Source organism: Mytilus californianus, unplaced genomic scaffold (genome assembly GCF_021869535.1).
Source record: "Mytilus californianus isolate M0D057914Y unplaced genomic scaffold, xbMytCali1.0.p SCAF_4, whole genome shotgun sequence".
NCBI lineage: Eukaryota > Metazoa > Mollusca > Bivalvia > Mytilida > Mytilidae > Mytilus > Mytilus californianus.
Window position 1 is genome coordinate 70,281,412 of NW_026262690.1, and position 21,796 is coordinate 70,303,207.

The window sequence follows — 21,796 nt, forward strand, 5'->3', positions numbered from 1 at the left end:
AAGAGTTATTTCCCATTTTAATAAATAATCTTTCATTAAAATGTCGAAATAAACAATATATGTTTTTGTAAAAAGAGCATAACTTAAAGTCCCTTGCCACCTATACAGACACTGTTACTTCATTACACCATCAAGTTTAAAATTCTTGTCTTGAAAACGTATATCCTCAAATCTTTATTTGACTAAACCAATTTACCAAATGTCAATCTTAATTTCTCATCCTGGTCTAGACATGTAAACAAATTTAACAAAGACTAAGTAAGATCTGCTACTAATAGAAAATTCTTTAAAGGGTACAAAACACTTATTTATCAACAAAGTCAACCAATGATGAATTTCCTGAATTTGGACAGGCACATCAAAATGTGGCGGGAATAAACTAGATAAGCCAAATCAACAAAAAGTGGCAAATTATAAAAACGGAAAATACATAAACAAGTATTAAATGGGTGTTGTTGTCTTTTAGAAGAAAAAAAAAAACACAAAACAGAACAGATCTTCATAACTACTATAAAGACATGTTTGAGAACCTCTACTCTCCCTTAACTAAAATGTTATCAACTTGGATCATTATCTTTTGATAAACTTTATTTAGAGAGGTTTTAAGTTCATTCTTATTTTTGTGTTTCCTAATCCTAAAATGGAAAAGCCAATAGTTGAGTATTCAAATATTTATGTCTGCCGTCTGTAAATGATCTTCAAGTGTCAAATATGGGTCATAAGAGGATTTGTAGAACAAACACACAGAAGATTCTTTAAAATATATCTCAGGGATGTATGCAGTAATTAATTCTGTCTCAGCTGTATATGACTCTGCAGCTATCTTCACTTTGCACTTCATAGGGGCTATAATAAAAGACCCCCCCCCCCCCCCCCCCCAAAAAAAAACACAAAAAATAGAAGCAAAACTAACTTAAAGTCAGGTATTTTAGATATTCTCCAATATTTATATGTCAAGTATCATTTAATGTGCACAAGTTTCGGTTATGTAAATATATAGAAAAAACTCTTTCTGTGCAATACATGGATATACATTTTTAACACACACGAAAACTTTGTGCATATTAAGTCAACAACCAAAAAATCAATACCATACCTTTTGATATGTAGACTCTCGACATGCCTGCCCACTTCCAAGGCCAATGGCTGTTTTGTGCTCCATTTTGTTAATCATATCCAATTATCTGTCTTAATCTTCTTAATGACATAATCCAAAACGTAGTTCAATTCTTTCGAGTGTCAGGTCGAATTGAGTTAAAGTTTGTCCGCCACTGTATAAATCCATTCATTCATAAACTGGATATGAAAACAAACAGCAAAGAATTAAATTTACAATAATAACACTTATTACAATTGTAAAGGTATAAAATGAGGGTAGGCAGGGGAATTTGTCTGATAGTACAGCTACCTAGTCTATTGTTAAAGTAAACACAAATCACATTGACTCATAATCAATATTTTAAAGCATTTCAATCTCTGTGGAAGTTAAATTTTCGGCTTCAAACAAGAAACATTCCTTTCACTAATATAAACAAATTAGATAAAAGTGATGAATAAAGCATGGCAACATTAAGTATGAATAAATAAACATTTATATCAATTCAAAAATATGCAAAAATAAGAAAACCTACCATATATCTATTCCATTTGTATAAACATAACTTTGTAGGTAGACTAGTACAAAATACCCAGTGGGATATGGTATTGTTAGAGTGACAAATTGCAAAACGAGTTTAATATGATTAAACATATTGTGCCCATAGGAAAGAGATGCCCTAGATTGATAAAAATCACCGGGACAAAATTGTACTTATTGTTATAACAATTTTAAAAGTCAAATCTTAAATTCATCATGATAAATTATGCAGAGTGATATTTACAGTCTAATTTTACAGCTATGAATTGTTAAATATAAAACAAATTGTTAACCTGGTTTAAATATATTTTCTGTAATTCCTTGATATCTTTGTGCAAAATGGTCAACCCCAACAGATCTTCTACATAACCTACAAAAAGTAATACAGCCATGTTTGTAAAAAAATGAAATTCCATATACACAAAATCTATAAAACATGATTTTAATGATGGTTAATTTTTGCATATTGATAATCCTTTGATTTTGCATTTCTGAATCAGGACATAATTTTAATGGTTACAGGAATAACTAAGCTCTGATTATGTTCATGTTTATTCCACAGGCACTTGGGGAATCGAAATTTAAACTCTTTCTCCTATTGTCAGAATTTCATTTGTTCTTTCAATTGTCCATGTTGCATTAATACAAGCAAATTATACTATTTTATAGCAATAGAATATTTTCCACAATAAGAATAGAGGGACATCGTTTATAAACTAAATTCATTGTATAACATATGGAACAAGAAGTGAAAAGAAGTTAAAATATTAGATTATCTACTAAAAAAAATTATATAGAAAAAGGGGGGTCCATTAACCGATCGCCTGTGGCTTATACTGCTTATTATTTTTTTTAATACCTGATACAGTGCCTAAAAATTATGAATATTTCAGAATGGTATGTTTTTTTCCTGATAGGGTAAATTTATCAAGCTTTGAATGCACTAATTCTCTTCATTATAAAACTTATGGTAAGCACATCTTAAAAATATTTATCCCCCTCTGAGTTTTACTGCTCGATTCATCTTGCCTTTGTCAATTTATCATGCTTAACAAAGCACATGTGTAATCAAGCTTGCAAATATTCTATCATTGAAGTGCACATAATTCTACAATAAACTATTTTCCCAAAGTAAGAATCTAAATCTAAAACATTAAGGTACTTTACCAGCAAAACCAATTCCATTGATATACATGTATCGAATTAATCAGATTTAATTTGAGGGACAATAATAAATGTTTTTCAAGATCAACACAGACAAACATGCAAATGCACAATACACAAAATCTTATATTACAGACATTCATCTTACCTGGACCTTTAAGTAGCTATAATCTTTTTTGACACACCTAAGACAGGGTTATTAACACCTCCTATAAAACAAAACATCCATCATATATTGATGATCTAGACTGATGATCAGGTCTACCTGTCATCTACCTGTGGGGGATAGAAACATAAAATCTTTTGTTTTTCTCCAAATCTAACCGTTCTCAAAATCAAACTTTGCAGACTTACGCAAAGAGACCTTGTGAAACCTAATGAATATTAACTGAATTTTACATCTCATATTTCCCAATTTTATGGATGATCAAAGGAATTGACAAGGTTGAGAGTTGAAAATGTGAAGTACGACTCAAATTTTACCACTTTAAAGTAAAGTCTTTCCATAAGACAAATACCATTTAACAAATTTTCAAAGAATTTTTAAATATTTTCACAAAATAATTTTGTAAAACTACTAACTATAAAGTACTTGTTAAAAAAAGCACAATTTTTGTAAAGATAAACCTTAATGTTCAGATTTTAGATAAAGAAATAAAACTAGAACTCTTTCTCCTGAAATATAAAAAAAATCTTTTTTTTCAATTGTTCATGTTGCATTTCTTAGTAGATTGTGATATAGCATTAAAAATACACTGACAAAGAATTATTTTTTCATATAATATGTGCATGTATATCATGTATGCATTTCTTATCCATTTTCTCTTGGAGAAGAAAGTCTACAAAACACAAATGTACTCTTACAAAATATATTGGTCATGTATAGCCAAAGGCCTATAAATAACTGTAGAAAAAATGTTTTCTACATAACATAAAATAGTTCTAACCTGGACAATTTCACCAAAATCCCTGCAATTCACTAAAAACTGACAAAACATCATATATAATCATAAGAAATATCTGTGGTCTTACTTTTGACCCTCTGAAGTATGAATGGTCATCGTAAGACTGAAGTATGAATGGTCATCATAAGAGGTAGGTGTGAAGTTGGTCAATACCTCATACAGTTATAAGTAGGTGTTGTATAAATGTCTTGGAGATGTTTGGTTTAACTGATAATTATCCTTTATTGTAAGTATAGGAGTATTAACTCTCCCACTGTTATAAATAACCTTAAGTTTTGTTAACAGAAACCATGGTTGTCTTTGAAAAAAAAACCATGTTTTTCAATACAGGGTATATCTATTAAAAGAAAGTTTGTTTTTTTTTACATAAAACACTCAAAACCACGGATGGTTGTCTTTGAGAGAAACATGATTATTTAAATATATCTATTACATTTGTATTAAAAGAAAGTTGTTTTTTTTTACATAAAACACTCAAAACCATGGTTGTCTTTAAGAGAAACATGATTATTTAAATATATCTATTAAAAGAAAGTTCACTCTAAACAAAATATTGTATAGAACCATTTTCCAATACAATATTTTCCTTCTTTTCTTGTCAGCTAAGTCTGGGACATGATACATCTTCTTCCAAGGCTTAAAATGAACAAAATCCTAAGCACGTAACAAGATATTATAGAAATATTTCATGTTTGTAAGTAGTACTTTTTTGTCAAGATTAACTTTTAAAAGAGCATATATATTTCCATTTTCCACTGATCATTTTGAATTGGTGTAAAATGAAATAAGCATAGAGTTTTGTGTGTCTTGAAGCTCTTGAAATTTCTTCATTTAATCTCACAACTTATATTTTCACTTAAACCCAAGAATAGACATTTTGTCATGAGTAACGGATCAGATAAAGTAATCTCAAGTTATTGCTATGAATCTACAAAAAGTGTAATTTTCAATTCAATCAAGAACCATAACTCCTGAACAACAAAAATGAAAATAAACAATATCGAACTTGAGCTTTATTTTTCATAAGTAACAACATATTAAAACTTGAAAACCATTGGCTGCACAGTATTGAAATAACATGAAGTGCTATTTCCCAATCCATCAAGGAGCATAACTCCTGTTGTACCACCAATCAGAAAATCCGGTTAAAAATGCTGAATACTACATGCTTAAAAACATAATTAAAAATTTACAACTTATATCTTTAATATTTGTAAGATGTGCAGCTGTCTCGTTGAAATAATTTACAACTGCAAGATATTAGAAATATGATACACTAAAGGACATAATAAATTATCTTCCGTTGACAATTTCAAAAGTGAAAGATTGCATGTTACACAACAAAACACATGTATTATATTACATGCAAGGAAGAGGCGATTTAACTCACTGTGACACACCTGTCTGATTTATTATCTTTTTAATGCAAAAAAACTTTAGTTACATTCATTCACAGAATTTCTATTTAAATCTTTTTAAAAGACCTAAATGATTTACCGGTATATGCAAAGTTCTGTAAATTTTGCTTTAGAAGGTCTAAAAGGTATTTAAGCAAAAAGCACATGATCTGTTTAACTGGAAAGAAAAATAAGCATGAACAAGCATAATCATTCCATACACCAAAATCAAGTAAACCTATTGCTTATAGTATTTGAGAGACTTGACAATGAAAAGTTAACCTTGATCGTTGATCCCTGAAATGAGGACAAGGACAGGTGAACTCTGTCTGACTGACATGAAGAACTTGTAAGGATCTCATATTAAGTAATAAGTGGGAAATTCACAAGATAAATATAAAAATAAGAAGATGTGGTATGATTGCCAATGAGAAAACTCTTTACAAGAGACCAAATGACCATACAAGAGACCAAATGACACAGAAATTAACAACTATAGGTCACAGTACGACCTTCAACAATGAGCAAAGCCCATACTGCATAGTCAGCTATAAAAGGCCCAGAAATGACAAATGTAAAACAATTCAAACGAGAAAACTAACAGACTACTTTATGTACAAATTAATGAACAAATAAATGCCGAACGCAGCCTGATACGACTGCAGAGGTCAAACTCTGAACAGTTGGGGCAAGTTTGGGCACAATATTCAAGCTTGATACTGTCTGAATTTGGATTTTGATCAATTTTTTGACATAATATAGGTTTCTGACACAAAATAAATGTGGTCAAAGATCTTAAAAATTTGAAATCGGACATTTAATTTACCTTGTATGGTCTGATATCCAAAATCTAACATGGTTAGATTCAGCATATAAAAAAACACCAAAAATTTAATTTTAGTTGAAATCAAACAAAGTTTAATTTTGGACCCTTCAAACCTTGATATGGACTAATTTGAAAACAGGGCCCAAAATAAAAAATATGAATGCACTATAAGATTCAGCATATCATAGAGCCACAATAATTCAGTTTTTGATGAAATCAAACAAAGTTTAATTTTTGACCCTTTGGACCTCAATGTAGACCAATTTAAAAATGGGGCCCAATATCCAAAATAGTAATACAAGGTTAGAACCCCCAAAAATTAAAGACTTAATTGTATCCCATTGAAATTGGTTAAAAGATTTGTATTTATTTTCATTTGAAGATTTCTTGCTATTGCGCAGTACTGTGCTATTGCGCAATACTTAGTTAATCTGTTATATATACGGTAACAATTTACACACTCTGTTTGGTGTGTATCTCCTGCCATATCAGTATTTGTTGCTTTTATATATAAATCAGAAATAATCAATGTAAAATGGAAAATTTATGGGAAAAAAACCCAAAAAATTAAGAAAAAAAATGCCCCCAAAACTTTGGAAATTAGAAAAATACTTGTTTTTGGCCCCTTTTTTGGCCCCTAATTTCTAAATGTTTGGGGCAAATACCACCAAACTCATTCCCAGCCTTCCCTTTACAGTATGGAATATTGTACGATTTCAGAGAGATCCATACACTTACACACAAGTTATTGTCTGGAAGCTAGAAAAATGCTTGTTTTTGGCCCCTAATTCCTGAATGTTTCGGCAATTACCCCCAACTCAATCCCAGCCTTCCCTTTGTGATATGGAACCTTGTGGTACAATTTCAGAGAGATCCATACACTTACACAGAAGTTATTGTCCGGAAACTACAAAAATGCTTGTTTTTGGCCCCTTTTTGGCCCCTAATTCCTGAACTGTTGGTACCATAACCCCCAAAATCAATCCCAACCTTCCTTTTGTGGTATTGAACCTTTTGGTAAAATTTCATAGAGATCCATTCACTTAAACTAAAGTTATTGTCCGGAAACCAAATTTTTCTTCGGAAGACGACGACAATAGCATTATATTAACACAAATTTTTTGCAGTCATGTAAAAACAAAAATGTTTCACGGCAACAAATGACAACTACTGAATTACAGGCTCCTGACTTGGGACAGGCACATACAGAATGTATAGTATAGTATAGTTTTTAAGCATTTGCTAAACCGTGAAAATGATGTCAAGGACATTGGACATATATCACAGACAGAAACTTCAAAATATAAGGCAAGGTATGAAGTATCCGGGAGTCGGTTTCACAAAAAAACTTACGACTAAGATTGATCGTAAGTATACTGAATTGTTCATGACTTGCTATCAATCTTAGTCGTAAGTTTTTTTGTGAAACTGACTCCAGACCTTCTGAAATATAAAGCTTATTACAAATAGGTTACGCTGTTAGGTTAGCATCCCTATGACTTGCACTATGTGAGTAAAATACAGAGTAGACAAGAACCAATTTAATAGCTAAAAAATAACCATAATGTCAGGTAATTGCTTAAATGTGGTAAAACAAGATGTATTTGATGATAGAAAATGTTTTTATCAAATACTGTCCTTATTCATGCATCTGACATTTACTTTTTAATGGGAAATGCTAAATAAGGATGAAAAGGGCCTTTAGGCACCTTCGCCTTGAATTTACAATCTGACATGTTACATGTAAGAACATCATTGCCTCACATGGTTCCTTTCAATGCTGCAAAAAAATTTCCAACAAACAAAATGCCACTGCCACTATTCTGTCAACAACGAAAATGCCAATGACATAATTACAAAGGATGAAAAGTGACCATATAATCTCTCGTGACAAGAAAGAAAAAAATATGCTCAATTAAAACATCTAAATTATTAATGTACCTTGGCCTCTGCATTTCCTACTATAAACTGTTTATCTATTAATCAACTTATCTTATCATTCAAGTGCCATTGAAAATCCTCAAATTTCACAAAAGAAGTTAAAATGCAATCTGAGCACCCTTCTTAACATGTCAGCAGTTAGTACTTAATTTACAGTCTGATAACGTGTAAATCATACATGCCATATATCAATGCAATCCTTTGTATTTTATTCCTGTTAGATTTTAAACCCACCTGGGTAACTTGTATGCTAAGATTTCATTCTCAAATACCAAAAATTGTAACTTACATGTATATATATCAGGAAGATTCAAATCTCAAATTTATTTCAACCCGGCCACATTTTCATGTGCCAGTCCTATATCATGAAACTCGTCAGCGGTTTCTGTGGGTTCATTATTATTCATTGGATACCATTTTTTTGTGGATTTTGTGGGTATAGATGACCACAAGTTCAAATGTTCAATGAAGTATAAATTTTCTTGTGGATTATATGCAGACATTGTCTTAACCATGAAATCAAATATCCACAAAAAACAATATTTTCTCAATCCACGAAAATTCATACCCAGGAACATTTAATGAATCAACACTATATCTTTAGTTTTTTTTCATTCTGTGATTTTTTCTAATTAATTAGTTCCTTACTTTTCTGGGCAATTTACGACTGGACACATTGTATAGACACCTGTCCTGTTTATTGTTGGAAACCATATGTTGACCTCTAAAGATGTCTTTGGTTTTTTTTGTGTCTTTGGGTTGCTGTCTCATAGATGTATACTCCAGATCATTTTTTATTTGGTTGTTCTAAGTGTTGGTTTCAAATTCTTCATATTATTCTTTAGTACTTGTTTACATAATGATGAAGAAAAAGTCTTAATTCAGTCATTTAACTTTATATCTGGTAGATTTCCAAAATAAAGAGAATTGTAAGGGATTCTTACTTTTTCAATTTTTAAGTTATCTTTCTTTTTTACAATGAATTGTACATATTAATCATATAAGTCTCAAATATTCAATCATTGTTTGTAATTGATTTACAGAAGTTCAGATGTGTGAATTATCTATAATCGATCAAATTAAATTACATCTTTCTTGGAACATCTCTAAAATTTAAAGAAAGTTCTGAATGTTACTGAAAATAAAAGCTTTCCTCTTCCCAAGTCATATCTTACCAAATGGAAACGAAAGAACTGAGTCTCAAGTTCCCCTTCCTTGCACATATTTTATCAGCTTCTTTAAAACTTTTTATATATTTCTTAAAGAAATGTAGGTTTGAGAGCACTTACAATGCAATTTTCCATGTAATTAATATTTCCAAGGGCATAACTCTTTGAGAAATGATTAATTGGAACTTATTATCTAACTTGATGGAGACATTGTTGATATAAACCTTTGATACAAATCTTATAAAACTCTGGAAAGAATTTTACATTTGAGAGCGCTAACAAGATGGGACAGACGCTTGGTATTTCTATGTTTCCAGCATGCTTGGCCTGGGGACAATAAGCATACTTGTTATCAGACCATAACCTGTACTGTCATATCATAAAATAAATGGGGAATGTGTCCATGGGACACAGATGATGCCCCCGCTTGCATAAACCTTTATAAAGGCACATAACTCAAGAACGGTAAAAGTGACGCTACCCAAATTCGTACTTGATCTGAGTTTAAGTTAGAGAACGGAAACGAAAAATTCAGCAATTTTCGATTTGTAAAGGGGCATAACTCTAGAACGGTAAAAGTGACGCCACCAAAATTAAAACTTGATCTGTTTTTGTGGAAATAAGCATTTTGTATGAGATTCATAACATTTGGCTGAGGCAAACTTAAGTTAGAGAATGGAAACGAAAATTTCAGCAATTTTTCCATTTGTAAAGGGGCATAACTCTAGAAAGGTAAAAAGTGACGCCACTCAAATTCATTCTTGATCTGTGTTTTGTGGTAATAATCATTGTGTATTAGTTTCATAAAATTTGGTTAAGGCAAACTAAAGTTAGAGAACAGAAACCAATTTCGGGACTATGGAGGGACGTACAGACAGACAAGGGTAAAACTTAATGCCCCCTCCGCTACGGCGGGGTCATAAAAACTGATTCACACAACACAACATCAATCAATCAATACTTATATCATAAAAAGACATGCAAGACTTTCTTTTGAATCTCCTTTTTTATGCATGTCTATGCACATTCCATCAAAAAGAGTATATTTTCAAAGTGGTTTCCTCATAGATTTATTTTATAAAAGTGAGTGACAATTTTGGTACAGTAAATTGAGTTTGTTAATTGATTTCCTCAATAAAAGATGTGTAAAACATAAATCTGGCCTACAACTTAAACTATTGTATTACGATCTTCTTCCAAGTTATTCCCCAAAAATCACCTATTCAAAATTTTTTCAAAATATGTTTAAGTAAGGTAACCTTAATGCATAAAAGTTTAAACTTCTTTGTTCAATTTCCGTTCTCACTTTCTGTCCATAATTATATCCTGACGACTTCTTGGTAGGTAAATTTGTTTCCACTTATTAAATAGGTATAAAATTTTCACTTTGAGCTATTATATACCTATGTAAAAGTTTCTCTTTTCAAAGGAAAGATGTGTATCTAAAGGATGGGTCAGCTGATGTATTCATTGAGCATGAAATTAACACAGAATTAACACATGTACAAACAAATCTAAACCAGAGATATAAATATTTTCACAATATCTTGATTATAAGTTTGGAGGAGGCTTAGATTGATTTTATTGATCGCATATGACTAAAATGGCAAAAGACTGAATCTATATTAAATGCACTTTTGTTTTTATCTTGAATATACTTTATATACTGGAATTAGCCATTCTTTCCAAAATTTCCACTCTCAAATGTTCACACATGTTTATACCTCTAAAACAATAATGGTATAAATCTGATTCCCACAAAATCATAAAGTATTATAATCATTCTGACTTCTAGACTGTAACTAAAGTCAACTACAATAAAAAACGATAAGTCCATTTGTCAGAAATTACAAAAAATGAAAAATATATATTTTCCAAATTGTGCTTTATATGCTACATTTTGTATCTCTGGAGTATGAAGAGATTATTGAACAAGTGTCACACGAAAAGTAAAATAACAAAAATACCGAACTCCAAGGAATACTCAAATCAGAAAGTCCCTTATCAAATGGCAAAATCAAAAGCTTAAACACATATAATAAGCAAGTTTATTAAATTCTATGAAGGTTTGAAAAGGTTATTGATGTCTAAAACAATTTAAACCACAGATGAACCTAAGTGTTGATGACATGGTGGCATTGATAAATTGTAGGATTACTAGGTGTAGTCTTTGTGACCTTTATTGCAGTTGAGGCAAAAAATATAATGGTTATTTCACAAAGACTAAAGAGCTATAGTTTCCTTTTGTAACTATTTCTGAATTTTGGACTGTTTTTAGTTGCATAATGCATTGGGTCTAATGTGAGAATCAGTATGCTTAAAAAATGGACATTATATAATAGAACCATATAAAGCCTCTAATATTTCAGTTATTGATTTTTAGGAAATAAAAACCCTTTCCTTTTTATAGGAATTGTGTAATTTAAGAATCTACATGTCATATTTTTCATTCCAAACATCTATGAAAGATCTTTCTTCAGATTTTGACAGGATTTATATGATTGATTGGTGTTTAACGTCACTTTAACACTATTGTGCTATTTCGTGGTGGTCAGATTTTATTGGTTGAGGAAGTTGGAATGCCCGGACAGGATTTATATCCAATGACTAAAACCTAATATGAATCAATTGTAAACTATTATTTTATTGGTGTCTTTACTGATAATAAAATATTTGTTTGTTTTCAATCTTTTTTTTTATATATTATAGTTGGTTTGCTAAATGTTAACATCAAGTCAGTATAACTATTTTGTAATGTTCAAATATATTCAGCTTCAATTTTAAAAAAAGGATTATTGGTAAAATTAAAAATGTCCTAGAAAATCACAGTTCAAGCTGAGCTGCCAACATTTCTGAGTTTTGGGGATTTCCTCCAAAAGAGATGCTGACCTATTTCTCGTAATCCTCATTTATATAAACCTAACCCCAAACCAGGTATTCAATGGAGTGAAAACAGTATTCAAGCACTAATGACTAGTCACACTGCAGTAGCCTGTCATTTATTGCTGTATGTCATATTTGTTTTTCTTTTGTTTTGTACATAAATCGGGCTGTTAGTTTTCTCGTTTATATTGTTTCACATTTTATTTATTCAATAATTTTAGTTTTACCGGATGAGTATGATTTAGTTATTCAATACATATCTATCATTTCCATATATATATATTCCTTGCTAAAATCCAAGAAAATGTTTATCAAACTGACATATTGACCATTAACTGAATTTGATTAAGTGATCACAAACTTCACAAATGATGTGATAAACTTTTGCCTATATGCTAAACGATGATACTTGTTTATGAATGAGCAAACTTTTGATAATTATCATTTTTTCTTTCTTTTTTCATAATATATCAACATTGTTGTATTGTTAATAATAGTATAATGGTATTTAATAAAATCCAGATTCAAATTAACTAAATTGGTTAAGTTTCAAATTCAAAACCAAACCACAAAAAAAAAAAACAAATATAGTATTACATAAACATGATAAAGCTTCATTTCAACAAATAAGAAAAAAATACAAATATACAAATGTATAAATAAATAAGTTTTGTTATTTACCTGATAGTTATTCGCGTGGTTTATGAAGAATGTTATACAGCTGAACTGACAGTACAGACTAAGGTTAAGTTAAGCGTGTAATGAAATTGGTGAAAATAGTATATACATCTGGTCTGACATAGGTATAACATTGTACCTGTACATTGATACATTGCAATTAGCATTTTTTTACTTTATTGTTTTACTATATAATCTTGATGGTGATATAAATCTTTCAACAAAGTCTGATATTCTTAAAAATATTGAGAGTTCAAAATTATCATTCTAGCATCACAACCATGCAATTAAAAGGATGATGGGGGTAAAACATAACCTTTCCCCTAGGATATGTTGACAGCAATGCAATGCAGAATTCATACCCCTACAATACAGTAAATTCAATATAATTGATCTTTCAAACCACAAACAAGAATACAGGAAGACAATATTTGTAAAACATGAAAATAGAGTAAAAATGTAGTTGTAAATATATCTGTTATTTCTAAAATAGTAAGGTCTGAATGCAGGATAAAAAATTAGATGGAATTAAGACTAAAAAGCCAGAGTAATTTACCTTCTATATATAAAGAGGTTTTCTGTATTTGATCTTACTTAATTTGTAAACTGGTTGTAAACATTTCCAACATGATCAATACACTATTATTTGTATTTGATGTTCTGTTTCAGTTCTGTTAACAAAGAAGAACAGATTGATGATGTAATAATTACATACTAACAAACCAGGATTATTACTGTAGTAAAATACAACAAAGTACAATTATAGATCTATAATGAGAAAATCAACAATGTTCAAATTACCAAAATAAAAGAATTAAAGAATCCTTAATGAGCAAGCTCGCATACACTTCCCCCTATGTAAAGGGGAAAGGCTTATAGTGACCTGCTGGCATATTTTTTTCTGCTTACCTTTTTAGTATGATTCTATTCTATTATGATTTCAGAAAGTAGAATCTATTTTTCATAAAACAACCTTTTCCATAGACATAGTTACTTTAAAATCAATAGGGATCTTCCTCTCATTATATGTGACAATATATATCCAAGTGAAGTTCAAATTTGATGAAAGTATTTGATTTAGGATCTGAAACCACATTCCTGCATAATTATAGTTGATTATTAGTAGCTGTGACCTTCACCTTAAATGTTGTGACCTTAAATCAATAGTCCTCCTCACATTGTAAGTAACAATATATTCAAGTCAGGTTGCAATTTCGATGAAGTATTCTGGAAACCACATTTCTGCACTTTTTTTCTCTATTTTCAGTAACTACTGACCTATGATGTAGCGACCTCAAAATCAATAGTGATCTTCCTTAAATTACATATGTCACAACTTATCCAAGTAAGATTTCAATTGAATATATTTGATATAAAAATATAAAAATATTTTATTTATCTGATCTTGAAACAGGTTTTCTGCACCTTGACCTTATATATTGACCTAAAAATCGTTTAGAATCTTTCTCTCATTGTATGTGACTATATGTCCAAGTTAGGTTGCAATTGGAATAAATAAAATGAATAAGCATTCAGAAACCACTTCCTGTACAATTTGGTCTATTTCCGGTAACTTTGACCTTGACCTTAGACACCAAAATCGACAGGGATCTTCCCCTAAATATGTGTGACCATACATCCAAGTATGGTTGCAATCCAATACAAAGAATATGAGTTTGCATCAATAAAACAAAATGACTGACGGACTGATTAAATAACTTGACGGTATAAAAACTTTTCCCCACAACTGCTTCTTCATAGCGTAGGGTATAATGAATTGATTTGTCTATGGTAAAATGGCTTAAGAGATTGTCTTCAAACATCTCTACTGTATTATAAGACCTGTTTATTATGATAAAAGCAACTTTGCTCATACATGAAGGTCACAATGACAAAATAATTAGGGATATTAAATAACAATATTAGTATAACTCTAAATATTTCCAGTTTCTTTGAGTAAATGTCATTTGGAATATTCTCCATCTTTTTAGAACTATATATTTTAATCTACAACTTTAAATGAGATCTGTCCAAGCTGTTGAAAATAACAATGCTTAGGTTATGTTGAATCTCATCTATAAAAAAATCCCATTACAGTTAACATTTATAGATATTTAAGTTTGCCCTATTATCAGAAATGTTAAAAATTAATGCATTGTCAAATAAAAAATTTAAAAAAACTTTATTTTTTTTTAGTAAGCTAACATACCCTGCAAATCCCAATATAAAAAGTAGGGAAATTATAGTTACCTGATGGCAGAGTTTTTTCTGTTTACTTTGAGATACAGTACTTTTCTGTAATGAGTTCAGACAGTAATGTTGTCGTAAAGAAATCTGCTTTTAGTGAATATGACCTTGACCATAGACATAGTAATATAAAATAACTTGGGATCTTCTTTTCTTTATATGCATGTATGACAATAAATCCAAGTAAGTTTACGTTGCATTCCCACATGTAGTATTGGATTAAGCCTCAGGAAATCAATTTTTTGCACAAGTTACATGTAAGTCAATTTGTAGTACATTTGTGTAATTTTGACCTTGACCTTTGACACGTTGACCTTAAAATTAAAAGGGATCTTCCTCTTATTATATGTGACCATATATCCAAGAAAGATAGCAACCCATATTAAGAATTTGATTTAGACACAACTTCCTGTACAATTTCCATCTACATTGCAGTTTGAGTAACTACAACCTTGACCTTTGGTATAGTGTCCTCAAAATCTATAGAGTAGCATCTGGAAAACACATTCCTACACCAATTTAGGTCTGTTTTTAGTATGTGTGACCTTGACCTATGACGTGGTGACCTAAAGTATAAAATCAATATAGATTTCCCCCTCATTATTTCTTACTCAACTTTTTGCACAAATTCATTCAAAGTCTTTTTTTTGTTACTATGACCTAAATCTATGACATGGTGACTGCAAAATCATAAGGGAAAGAACTCTCTCTAATTTGTGACCATTTATCCAAGTAAGGCTGCAATCTGATAAAAAGATAGCATTCTGAACTAAAATGACAGAAAATTGGGTCAAAACTATATCTGGCCCCAACCTTACTTAATTTAAAGGGTGGGGTATAATGAGACATCAAAACTGGAGAATTTCTTAATGAAACATATGAGGTAGTTATGATATTAAGCCCATTTGCACATTCGCTTTGATTCACATTTATATGAAGAATCTTAATAAAAAACATATTTTGGATACTGGTATATGTTATTTGAATAATAATGGTATTACCAGAGGTGGATTTAGGGGGGCCTTGGGGACCGGGCCCCCTCTTATGGAGCTACATATATGGTAAATGCATAGACATGTCCCACTCCTATTGTTGCCTATTTCAAACTATCCAAAATCAGAATCATTTGAGGTAACAGTGGGGAGGATTAATTTCACTTGATCCATCAGACAAGCTTACATAATTAGGCATTTACTTATCTGACAAGCATTATTAATGAGTTCAGGCTGGTATAAGGATTGACAAAATTACTGACCAGCACTGTAGGACAATAATTGAGATACATGTACTGTAAATGTTAACTCCTTTAGGTATTCAGATATAAAACTAAGGAGGTGTGTTATGATTACAAATGAGACAACTATCAACCATCAACCAGACACCAGACACCAAAGGATGCAGATATAAGCAGTCAAGTGTATCATTGAAAACATTTTTTTTTTAAATAACTTCATATGATTACTCATCATTCCAAATAACTGGTAAAGGTTATGATTAAAAGTAACCAAAAGCAGTTATTAATTTGGGTCTTTTAAGGGACTTAACTCCAGGAAATTTTGTGAATTAATAACTAGTTTTAGTAACATGTTTATTCCAAATTCATCGTCACTTTTATACATCTGTAGACATGGTAGATATTTAGATATGCAAACCATTTCACAGATCTTTTCAATTTGTTTAAGATAATGATGCAATTAATTGCTCTTTATAATGTGTCTAAAAGATAAATTGAATATTATATCCCATGGGGTTATTCTTTAAAAGACTTTGCACATTCTTAACTTACAATGCCCAGAGGTGGATTTAGGGGGGCGCAAGGGGCTACGACCCCCATTATGGAGCTACATACATACTTAATGCATAGGCTTTTTTCATGTTCTACTCTAGCTGTCTAGTTTGGGGCTCTTTTTCAATATCATGGATACACATCTGAAGCCACATGGAATTTTATTAGTAATTTTTAGAGATGAACTATAAAAGGGACAATATCCCAATATCCAATGGAAATTCTTCCACTAATTATTGTGAAAGACCTCTGGAACTGAGCAAATTAAAATCAAATATTAAACACCACCGAACACATTATAAACACCACCGTCATGACCATACACCACCGAACACATTATAAACACCACCATCATGACCATACACCATTGAACACATTATAAACACCACCGTCATGACTATACACCACCAAACACATTATAAACACCACCGTCATGACCATACACCACTGAACACATTATAAACACCACTGTCATGACCATACACCACCGAACACATTATAAACACCACCGTCATGACCATACACCATTGAACACATTATAAACACCACCGTCATGACTATACACCACGGAACACATTATAAACACCACCGTCATGACTATACACCACCAAACACATTATAAACACCACCGTCATGACCATACACCACCGAACACATTATAAACACCACCGTCATGACCATACACCACCGAACACATTAAACTTCTTTCTGACACATCTAAATATATTGTTTTCATCTTTATTTAAATATTTGACTTACCTTCTGAACATATACATTCTAATTAATAAGAAATGATAACCAGAGAAACAATAAGAACAGTCTTCTTGTCTTACAAGGGCTGTTGCCAGACAATTTCAGTCTAAAAATATTTTTTTTACATATAATTATTGTGATAATCTCACATAAAATAAAATGTTTTCACTAACTTAATCAATTGTTTAAAAATTGAAAAGAAAAGACATTAAGATAGTATACAATGAAATATATATATACAATGTAATTAAATCATGAAAACAAATTATTTTGCTGAATCCTGAAACGTTCCATACTATAATGCACATAAAAATATAAAATCAAGAGTGCACACGCTGAAATGTCTCGCCTGTTTTACTGACCATTGTCAAGGTCAGATGAAACATGCAGACTGACATGTACCCCTTACAATCATTCCATACACCACATATAGTTGACCTACTGCTTATAGTATCTGAGAAACAGACATAATCACGTAACTTAAACCTTGATCATGGATTCATATAATGAGGTCAAGGTCAGGTGAACCCTGTCTGACGGACATGTAGACGTTGCAAGGATCACATATACCAAATATAGTTATCCTATTACTCTTAATCATGATAATAAATGAGAAATTCGCATGATAAACTTATTTCTTTTTTTCAAGCCGTCGCTTAACCATAACGATGAGGTCAAGGACAATGGAGATATGACAGACGTAACTTTGTAACATAAGGTATCTGCATACAAGGTATAAAGCATCTAGGTCTTCTACCTGCTGAAATATAAAGCTTTACAAAATGGTTTACACCGCCGCTAGATAGTAAGACCTATGTCTTGCATACTGCGACTTTCAGTGGAGGCCAGACAAAAAATAATAATAGGATTAAATATTACCTTATTTAATCTTTTTTATGGTGTAGTGGCCTTTTTGGGTGTTCTGTGGTGTGCGGTGGTTTCCGTGGTGAAGAGACTGACCCCTAATTATGTACTAAAATTTCCAGCGCCACAAGTCAGGATCGAACCCAGGACCTTCAGCACTGTAGCCATTGTTCTTAACCACTACATGTAGGCCACAAACCCACAATATTGTTTTGCATTATGTTACCATTATACAAGTATTAACAACTAGTATAAAACTATTTAACTGATGTTGTATATGATTGCCAATAGACCCTATCGCTATTTGGGAATCTGCAACACTTGACCCGTGAATTTGTGACACTTGAACTATTGAGGTCATACAACAATTACTTTTCCTTTGTGGTGTCAGACATTTTCTCTTGTGACATCAAAATTTTACGGGAACTTCTGTGATGTCCAGCAATGGCGGACAAATCTTTTTTCTTTGTTGATCTTGTATTTCTGATCATTTTTTCTGTTAAAAGTTTCTCTCTATTTTCTATAGTTTTTGCCGAAGACACAAAAAACGGTAAAAAAATTATCATTTAAGTCCATCACTCATATAAAGAGTAAATAACCGATTTCAGCAAAATTTACTTATTTTTAGTTTCTATCTATCTTTTAATAGTTTTCAAGATAGTGAGCAAAAACGTAAAATATTGGTAAAAATCGTCTTTAAAGTGCAAGAACTCCTACAAGGAGTCGACTGACAATTTCAGCTATTTGACTTATTTGTAGAATAAGTCTTGCTGATTATTTTTGCCTATTTTAGTTTCTATCTATTATAGTTTTTCAGATATTAAGCAAAAATGCAAAAAAATGGAACAATTTGTTCCCAAGTTTAGATTTTAAATAATATTCATCATACCTACCAGTGAGAATTAACATTTATTTAATTAGAATATAATTCGTGTTTTTTAATTTTTGCGAGTTAGCGAACAGTTGTTCTCGTCGCTGCAAACATTTAAAAAAATTTAAGTTTCTTTCTTTTGAAGACGTATACTTCTTAGAATATTAGAGAGTTGACAACGTTAAGTTTGAAATTTAAAATTATTTAAGTATGGATTCCAATCTCGACTTGCACGAGTTTTCGGAGGTAAACAAGGATTCACCATCTTTAGTGGTCTCTGAGAAGGAATAGAAAGAGGGCTCAATGTCGAGAACCAAAGACAAGAATGGTCGGGTTGGTAATGCAAAGAAAAAACCTTCAAAGTCAATGGCTTTACAAGAAGAGTACAACGAAAAGCTAAAAGGTTTGCAATTGCAAAAAAATGGTAAAAATCATTATCAAAGGGTAGTGTCAAGTCCCGTCAATATATATGTTCCTGCGCCAAGTGATGAAAACACGCAGCTCACTTGGCCTTTATCGGGTCCGTTCGCGCCCAATACACGTTCGCACCCTACACTTTCGCACCCCACACGTTCGCCCCCTAGGTCCGTTCGCACCCTTTTTTTTTTTTATTAAAAAACCTGATAAATTTTTAGATATTTTGTAGATTTTTATATCAAAATATTTTTATTTTCATAAATAAAAATTCGGGAATTTTTAAATGAAATATTGTTTTAAATTGATTTGATGATTAATTATTAAATGTTAATTATGTATGATTACTGTTAATTGGTATTTATACACAGCCTAATTTGGTGTTATTGTTGAGTGTTTAAAAATCATGATTGTTGTCATGGTTGTTTTAACTTGCTGTGATGTAAATACTGCATGTATTTAGCTTGGTATGAGTAAAACTTTGAAGATTTTAAATAAAAAACATGAAAGATAATTGTTTTTAACAGCTTGGCTCCTTTGATCCCATGTGTGTCAGAATCCCACTTCATTCATAAACAATGAAAAAAAATATTTATAGCAATACACTATCCAAAACATGATTACGAATTATTCAACACATATAAAAAACGTTTTCATAATCCCAATTCCTTTTGAAACAATAAAAAAGAAATATTTAAAGCAATACACTAACCAAAACATGATTAAGATTTTATCAACACATGCAAAAAACGTTTTCAGAATCTCACTTTATTTAGAAACAATGAAAACAAATATTTATAACAATACACCAGTGTACACTAACCAAAACATGATTAAAAATTATTCAACACAAAAATAAAATACTGGTCGTCAGAATCTCACTTTATTTAAAAACAATGAAAAAAAATGTTTATAGCAATATATTTACCATGACACAAAAAAAACCTTGTCAGAATCTCACTTTATTTAGAAACAATGAAAAAATATATATTTATAGCAATACACTTACCAAAACTCGTTTACAAATTATTAAACACAAAACCAATAAAAATTGGGCGCGAACGTGTAGGGTGCGAACGGACTCTGGGTGCGAACGTGTAGGGTGCAAAAGTGAAAGGGGGCGAACGTGCATGGGGGCGAACGTGATTGGGCGCGAACGGACCCGGATTCCTTTTAGGCCATGGCCAGGTTAGTCCAAATAATTATGACGTCTGGAAAGGCTATTATATTTTTTTGCTTTGACGCCTTCCTGCGCAGGAAAGGCGTCAAAGCAAGAAAAAATAGCCTTTCAAGACATCATAATTATTTGGACTTAAAGCCTAATAAAGGCCAGGTGAGCTAAATATAAAAAAAGACAAGCATTAAAGCAAGTGCCTGTGCATGGTTGGATCCGATTGAAAATGTTAACTGTTTTCAATAAACCAGTTTGCTGTGATAATATACTTACAGTTAATTAGGACTATCAATCAGCACCATGTGTATACATAGAAAATCACTATCAGAAAGTTTTTATTGTAGACAAGGGAGACAACTCGTTTTACTTTGAAGGGACCAATGACGGAACAAACACGAAGAACTGGTCCACTTGAGTTCACAATGCACACGTTTAAATTATGTGTACTGACATACTTCCAGAACGATTCCACAGTGATTTGTTATCATTAACAACAATTATCATTTGTAAAATGAAATAGTTTCTCAATGTTTGTAGACTATTTAGTATTTACAGGTTTTAATTCCCGCCACTTTCCGGAGTTACACTCGGTGACTATACAAACAACTGTCCCATGACCTGAAGAACCATAAAGGAAAAGCTGAACAACTGTCGTAGAAATGATCAAGAAAGCAATTGCAGTAGTTGTTGGAATAATTATAATACAGTTTATTGTAAAAACTCTGTAAGATTTTACATTTTCAAAAGGTTTTAATGGTTGAAAGCCATACAATTAACTGTACAATGTGACCAAGGATTTGTATACACATCCTTGAATCGGCTTGATGACCTAATTGCTTAAGGTTCATGTGGACCCTTCGTCTAAAATGGCTGCATTTTCACCTCAAAATTTACTCTGAGTACAGACAAACCTGTGCATCTGGAAAAGTTTTAAGGCATAGCATGCCCTAGATAAATAAAATTCAAATATAGTTTATGTTTTAGAAAATTAAAAACTTAACCGGATTTTGCAGTGCACTTTTTTTCAT

The 21,796-nt window shown here is 31.3% G+C and overlaps 2 protein-coding genes across 18 annotated transcripts in view; one reads left to right on the plus strand and one right to left on the minus strand.

The window, feature by feature from the left end:
* LOC127698639 (protein sprint-like) overlaps positions 1-21,107 on the minus strand; it is a 173,308-nt gene extending 152,201 nt beyond the window's left edge. For all 3 annotated transcript variants that reach the window (XR_007980921.1, XM_052202198.1, XM_052202197.1), the window contains exons 1-4: positions 21,042-21,107; positions 2,949-3,009; positions 1,930-2,006; positions 1,097-1,296 (exon numbers count right to left, since the gene is read on the minus strand). Coding sequence is in view for 2 of the 3 variants with exons in the window: in XM_052202198.1 (XP_052058158.1) it covers positions 1,097-1,174 (78 nt within the window). In the remaining variant the exon portion in view is untranslated. The remainder of the gene's footprint in view (positions 1-1,096; positions 1,297-1,929; positions 2,007-2,948; positions 3,010-21,041) is intronic.
* Positions 21,108-21,119: 12 nt separating this feature from the next.
* Positions 21,120-21,796, plus strand: part of LOC127698684 (serum paraoxonase/arylesterase 1-like) — a 244,324-nt gene continuing 243,647 nt past the window's right edge. For 12 of the 15 annotated variants that reach the window (XR_007980927.1, XR_007980926.1, XR_007980925.1 and 9 more), the window contains exon 1: positions 21,120-21,492. Coding sequence is in view for 12 of the 15 variants with exons in the window: in XM_052202294.1 (XP_052058254.1) it covers positions 21,428-21,492 (65 nt within the window). In the remaining 3 variants the exon portion in view is untranslated. The remainder of the gene's footprint in view (positions 21,493-21,796) is intronic. The other 3 variants (XM_052202304.1, XM_052202306.1, XM_052202307.1) reach the window with 2 other exon arrangements.